The sequence below is a fragment of the Ptychodera flava genome, chromosome 18 (genome assembly GCF_041260155.1).
Source record: "Ptychodera flava strain L36383 chromosome 18, AS_Pfla_20210202, whole genome shotgun sequence".
Lineage (NCBI taxonomy): Eukaryota > Metazoa > Hemichordata > Enteropneusta > Ptychoderidae > Ptychodera > Ptychodera flava.
In genome coordinates, this window is record NC_091945.1 from 34159083 (window position 1) to 34166390 (window position 7308).

General features: G+C 39.2%; 1 protein-coding gene across 2 annotated transcripts; it reads left to right on the top strand.

Annotated features, from left to right (window-relative positions):
• Window positions 1–559: 559 nt before the first annotated feature.
• On the top strand, window positions 560–5727 carry LOC139117459 (uncharacterized). Of its 2 annotated transcripts, none has more exons than XM_070680582.1 (6): window positions 560–694; window positions 1572–2842; window positions 3059–3327; window positions 3607–3668; window positions 4414–4692; window positions 4824–5727. In XM_070680582.1, the coding sequence occupies exons 2-6, from the start codon at window positions 2799–2801 to the stop codon at window positions 4890–4892; spliced, it is 723 nt and encodes a 240-aa protein (XP_070536683.1). In that variant the 5' UTR covers window positions 560–694; window positions 1572–2798; the 3' UTR covers window positions 4893–5727. The 2 variants fall into 2 exon arrangements, with proteins under 2 accessions (XP_070536683.1, XP_070536684.1); XM_070680583.1 differs by having other exon boundaries at window positions 561–694; window positions 1572–2832.
• Window positions 5728–7308: the final 1581 nt, after the last annotated feature.

Here is a 7308-nt window from a genome sequence, read left to right on the forward strand (position 1 = left end):
GTGACCTGGACGACGATTGTCCAATGGACAATGGACAATGCTGGAAAAAGAAAATGAAGTATAAAGCTAATCTTCACCGGCTTTACTTTTATGCGTATATTTACTACACTTCGCTTTGTAAAAGATTATGATGATGCCACTAATGTTTGGCTAGATGTACATAATATGTTGTTCTGTCGTCATGCTTTTTAAAAGCCAAGGTTTATAAAATGATGAATTCCCAATAAGCAATAAAGAACGCCAGCAGGTAAAGTTCGAATTCTGCATTGGCAGTAGAGCTTTCAAGGGCTTTCAAATATACACTAATTGATAACTGCAAATATGGCATTGTTCCAATAATGGTCTTTTGACTACAATTAGAAGTCAACGCCGACGCTAACGCAGAATTATGCTCATGAATTATTTTGTATAACAAAATGATCAAAGTCACATGGCATTTCGAGTTTCATAACCATCATATCATCATTTGGCCTTTGAATATTGCCTGGTATGCAAAGTATTTGCTCACAAAAGACAAAGCTGACTCACTTACCTACCTCTTCCGCCCTTCAGATTACTTGACATTTTGGCTGAATTCAATCCATACATGCAGCAAGAAGTCGAAGAGAAACTCGACATTAATGGTCAGAAATACAGTTCTCCACTGGTAATATTGGTCGCCACTAAGAAGGATGAGTTAAGCCAGGATGAACAGGTTATTTACAACAATCATTTGTGCTTTGATCTTTCCCAGACTTTGTCACAGCCTCAAGTTCTCCTCCATATCCTAGAGCGCCCTCATATTATATTCTCATATGAGAATAGCACGGTGCCTCTATAGCATTCTGGTTCTAGATCATTTTCAATTTCTTGAACTATCATCTCATGTTTTCAATACACAATAACCGCATGGCGTTTGGTTGGGAAATTCTAAATGTAAATGTTTAAGCAGTTGACAGATATGTGTCATATATATGTGTTATAGACGTTTGCCAAAACACTATTCCAATCTGATAAAGTGCATTTTGCATTCGTCGCACCAAGGTAGCTGACGCCTCGAAAATGGAAGACTAAGGCTTTTACTCAAACTTATTCTCGAGCAAACTTTCAACCATTCTATTTCAAAGTACAGAAGAAAATTCGCGGGTTACCGTGCAAATTTTGGTTAGAGAGAAACAAATTACCCAAAATTTACAGATATTTGAAATTAAAATGGCCACGATCCCTTTGTGATCCATGGGGAAATAAAGTTCCCGATTTCACAAAATTAAGTCTTTACTCCAGAATTTTCTGAATGATCCCCGCAAGTGGTAGATTAAAGGAATGCTCTAAGGCCAAAAAAATAATAGGTTTGTTTCTGGTCATTGACATGTGGCAAAAATGGTGCTGCGACGCGTTTTTTTTCAATCTTTTTTTTTATTTTAGGGCAAATGAAAAACAGGAAAAAAGAGTTGACGCACACTTTGAAGTGATGAGGGCGGTGACCAGAAACAAATCAATTTTATTTTGCCTAACAGTTTGAGAGTCCGAATATCTGTCCCCGATGCACATTCTACCTTAATTTATTGAATTTCCATTTTAAACTATTTCAGGATGAATTCGTCCATGATGTTAGGCTGTATCTTGCAGAAGCATGCGAAGAGGCGTTTGATGCTCATGTGTTTCAAGAAACCTTTATGGTGGACAACAGAAAAAGCGGAGAACGAGGAAGAAGATCCCGAAATCGAGAGGTTGAGAGAGTGTCTAAAAGAGGTCTCTGAAGTACCAATCTTCACCACAGATGTACCGGTGAGATGGCTCCGCTTAGAACTTGTACTCAAGGCGTTAAAAGACCTCAACAAACACGTTGTTACCATTTTGGCTAAGTTCGGCATCGGGGAAGAAGAATCGGAGAAAGTTCTCGAGTACTTCCATAAGACTGGCATCACGTACCACTTTGAAGACTTACTGGTCTTAGAAGCAAAATGGCTAACCACCATCTTAGGTCGGGTGATATCGATTAAACTCGGTGACGTTCCTTTCAAAACATCCCAAGAAGGAAAGATTCCTCATCGACCTTCGTCGCCATGGCATCTTGCACGAGGAGCTCTTGGACTTGCTTCTCGAAGAAAGACAAAGGAATAACAGCAGAGGGCTATCGCAGACAGAAAGTGACTTTACTGGGATTTCGCAGATCGTTGATCATCCGGAACAAACCCAAACTTTTGACAGATCTGAAGATGAAAATGATGTGATATGGAAGCGAAGATCGGAGGTTTTTTATCTTCCAAACAACAATAATCTCCCTGTGGTCAAGATCAGGTTGACGTCGGGCGCAATACGAAGTCACAAGACTCAGACACAGACGCTCTCTGACAAGCGAAGGAAGGAAAAGATTCATAGAACTTCTCGGGAACTTTGATCTCGTATTTCCTTTGAATTCTAAACATGTGTCAACAGCGTACATAGTGCCATCCTTGCCTTAACTTGACAGATTAGAAGTGCTTCCTCTCGGAGAACAGAAGAGTTACCACACCCTGCCTCTGTGTTATCATTTTTCTGGTGGTTTTCTTCCAGAAGGGTTTTACTACCGACTTGTCGTTCGCTGTTTGGAAAATTGGCGCGAAGAGATCGACGGAACCACATCTCAGGAAAACCTGAAATATCACCATGCTCGCATTCCCGTCAGTAAGCGACACAGAATGACACTGACAAAGATTGGATCAGACATTGTCATGGTGATGTGGTATTCCACAACGGAGAGGACATTTAAACCTCTTCATCCAAAACCTGATCCACGAAGTGCAGGGAAGTAAGAATATTTGTCGAAGAGCAGATGAATGATATCATCAGCACATGGATGCCATCGCTCAGGTAAATTAAGGTACTTTATTATTCATATTATCACAACCACAATTCCTGTAATATTTGTGAAAAGAATTGAAAAAAGAATGCCCATCGTATTACATTTCTTCTTAACAGCTTTCTTAGGGAAACACTGAAAGCTGCTGCGACGTGCAGAATACATGTATGCTGTAGGCACATGTAACAAAAATCGTTCGGTCAGATTGTATCTTAGTACTATTACATTTTTCCAAAGATATGAAACCAGAGTTCGGTGCAGCTGTGAAGGTCACAAGAAAAAATACCAAGACTCTGACTGTGAGAAATGGATAGGTGATAATGATTTCGTCTACCACGATGTCAAAGTAGACACCACCGTACCAAGTCACCAAGGAGTGTCAATTAGTCCTGAAATGAATCTGAGGGAAGGTATTGAACAAACCAGAAAGTACGTCGGACCCAACAGAGTTCAGTGTACAGAGATGCCCTGTATGATGGATTTAGCACCCGTAAAGACTTGGTTTGGTGAGTAGTATTACTGCCATTTCCACATGTATGTTCGGGATGAAGTGTCTAGAATTACTTTGCTGGAAGAAGCCGTTGCTTTCTATTAAATGCAAAGACAACTGTAAAGAGAAATAAAATGATGTCGACAACGTGTTATGGGCTAGGTGTAAACTATTTTGACTTCTGTATAATGTGCAAAGATTGTTTCAACATTTTGTGGACACAAAAAATTACATCAACGTGTGTGTTCAAACCTTAATGTGCTTAACTGTAAACATATGTACTTCCCTATCCCAGGTGTTTCGCATCCTCTCAAGATGGCTGCAAAAGAATTTATGGAAAGGCTGCCAAAATTAGGAGTGAGTTATTCACACGAGTATTATTTTTAACTCCATTCCAGATATATCTGTCTTAGTAAGGGAACATAAGAATAGCGAAGGCGATAATTGAAATCCGAAGATGAGATTCAAAATCATTTCGAATTGCCACCATGAACTAAAAACGTACATAAAATTATGTTAAATCGTCGCATTGTACAAATATGCTAGCGTTCTTCCATTACATCTCAATTAGCCGTATCGTTTCATGGATTTTCAGCATTTCATGTTGTACTCAGAATATCAATTCGTGTAGCCCAGTATACGACTTCTCAACACCACATCCATTATCAGACATTACACGCAGGCTGTATTGACAAGTTTTACACTGGGATATACAGTGGTTTAGTGTCCGGACAAAGACAATGTGTCAACGATAATATTGCTCGGTGTTGACAAGGGTATTACTTTGATACCAACATGTTTTTTATGAGAAAAGAATACGATGTTTATTTGTTTTACAGAACAAAACAATAGAAATGTTTTAAAATGTCACAGCTTCCCGTAAAGAAATGCTGAGCTATGAATTCAAGCTTTACATAAACCACAGGGCATTTGATTGCATTAGACAGAATTCGAAATTTTTTGCATCTTTTGATAACGCAAGATTCAGCGGGAATATGCGTGCTCATCGACGATTTGACAATCTTCTCAGAAATGATTGAATCGCTAGAGAGAGCTAGGTGAGCCACCTGATTACTTACGTATACCCTATCTTTTCTTTCAGGTTGTAACCTTTGTTTGCCTGATCTTCGTCTTCGTGTCGGTGTTCGTATTAGGCATTGAGTCTGTCCTTATCAAGTGCCAAGCCATTCCATCAGTTGCAGGAATTATTCTGCTTTCCCAGTGCGTCGCAACATTTATCATCCTCATCTGTGCCTTTGTACTGGCAACGTGGATGTGCATATTTTACAGTAGGGACGACGACGAATACCGAACTGTGAGGGCGCTGTTTCTGGTCGTACTCTCTGTGACGTTTCTGTACCTTCCAATGTTTACCAGAGAGGTAAGAGTGTTCGCTTTTCGATACAGAACATTGTAGACGTGTATTTTGGTGGTTATGTGTTTGAGCATTTCAAACATTATTACTATTTGACTCCAGCAACACAATAATTATGACCCTGCCTCTGTTTGTAGATCGCAAAGATGACAGAGGACTGCCCGGAAGAAGAAGTTACTCGTCTTGGTAACAACACCAGCACTTAGAAGAATACTGTGTAACAGAGAATCTATGCATACTATGCCAAAACGAGTATAAATGGTTTGCTAACAGTCACTTTTCGGTCCAGACTTTCCTTCAGAACTCAGATATAATACTTTCAAATATTTACTTTAAATTTTCATTCGTTTATAAATTTGCGGTGTTTGCGTTGAAAATTTACGTTGTCTTAAATACCTAGAGAATTTATAAGATTACGACAAACCTTAAAACTTAAACGTGAGCATCGCCTAACTATAAAACTTAAACTTGAGAATCGCCGTACCATGAAACTTACATATTCAGATTTGCTGAAAAGCTTTGGTGATTATTTTTATATTGCCCCTCTGAGCAAAAAAAATATGCAATAATTACTGTTCAATTGTTTGTGTTATCCTCAACATATCACAACTCGTTTTACGACTGCCTTTCATATATAGGTCAATTTTATGCCAAAGATGTAACGATCTGATTTTTTTTCAAAACGATAGTCAGGATACCGTGTGCCATTTTTTCACGTAAATGAATTCCACAACTGCGAACAGCTAAGTCTGTTTGAGCCTGTGCCTTTTCAGAAAAGTCTTTTCAAACACACAGGGATAATGTCGGTTTGTTCTTCACAAGAAGAATCTTTGAAATGTCGTTAAAATCAAAACATTTACAACTCAACTTTCCCAGGGATAGTTGTGTACATGTTTACTCAGCAACTGTTTTCGTGTTATTTTTGACATCGGATATGTACACCGTCCATGCGACATAACATATCGGGTACTGCAGTTACAAAAATCAAGAGTGTAGCTTTACTTTAAATGGAATAAAATAAAATACTTACCGGGAAAAGAAGTCTGTGTCTGTTTTTTTTTTACAGTGTGGCCGTTACGAGCCCTTCAGCTCTCATAGACCAAAAACGATAGTGACAATATCAGTATATCTTACTTCATTACTTTCTGTTATTGTTGTTGTTGTTGTTGTTCCTCGACATAGCAACAGGATGCCCAGTACGGTACCAGACGCTACGGGTGAAGTTGACGTTTTAAAAACGTGTAATTTTAGAATGACTGATTGATTGTTCCACATATCCCAACAAGTCTTGAAAACCAGATCTGCAGAGTTTTTCAATCCCTTTTAATGATAATATTTTGGTCTGAACTTGTTTTAAGAGTTTCTGTAGAGAGCGCCGTGATTATACCAATTTGATTTCAGTTTGATATCTGATTAGTTGAACAGCTGCATTCTGTGCAGCGGAGGAAGAGCTGCATGTGACGTCATTCGAGAGGAGTGCATTGTATCATTGCTCAACTATGACTCTTGGCGTTGGTAATATACTTCTTGTCCCAGCGTGGTCCAGAAGAGATCTAGGTCTTCTAGCAGTTCAAATTATCAATTTAAGAATGTGATGCATTCGGCGTCACTTCTAAATTGTCAACGTACTTAGGGAAAATCATACGTATCTCTAAATACGGTTTCAATTTGTAAACGTCGGTTTCGAGTCGTCAGAAAACGCACAAAATTTTAACATCGGTCGCATGGGGCGCTCGAGATTTTGCAAAAGTGAGGGCTAAAATTTCCGTCATGGAGGGAAGTCACAACATCACGCGTGAAGACGTCCGCAAAATGAACATGAAAGAGCTAAGAGAATTTTTAAAAGCAAGGAAGATTCCTTCCAAAGCTAAAAAGGCTGAGTTGGATAGAGCTTGCTGAGAAATCCATTCACCTTGGGTGAGAAACTAATGTAAAAAAATGTGAAAGAGCCTCCCCACCATACTATCCAAAATGGTTTTTTTTTGTGTCGATTTTGTGTTTGATTCGTTTCGAATATGTGTTCCTACATTCTTATACGATTGTTTGTGTTAATAAAAATGTTTGTTTCGCTTCGGATATTTGTAGGGAAGTTTGGATTTGTGTGCACGGTAATGTTTTGTTCGTGTGGGAAAAGCTTATGGCGAGACGCAGCCGGGCCTATGGTGTGACAAAGTTGATAGAGTGGCCATTTGACGCTTGCGTTTTGAAACCCGAGTGTGTGGTTTCTCATCAGTCGCAGTGTAGATTCTTTACTTAGTTTGTGTTTGTGAAAATTTATTTTAATGCATTTTAGTGATCTTGCTCTTCGAGTAGCGAGGCAATTTCCGATTTACAAGCGTTGGCAAGACGCCGACATCGAGACTGTTGCTGTTTCGTCTAGCGAGTACGTTGGTTGATATGTAAGAATTATCGCCCTCGAATAATGTCGAATAATGTCACTCACGCTTATGTTTTGGCGATGCGTCCGTCGAATTCGGCAGGAAATCACACGAAACGAGCGTTTTAGAAGCAAATTAAGTACCAGGTTACGGTATGAATTTTGAGAATGATAGGGAACGGTCGACGGTTACATGATACACGAACTTGCTACTTTTCACGGTAAAATCGAACGTCGAAGATGAC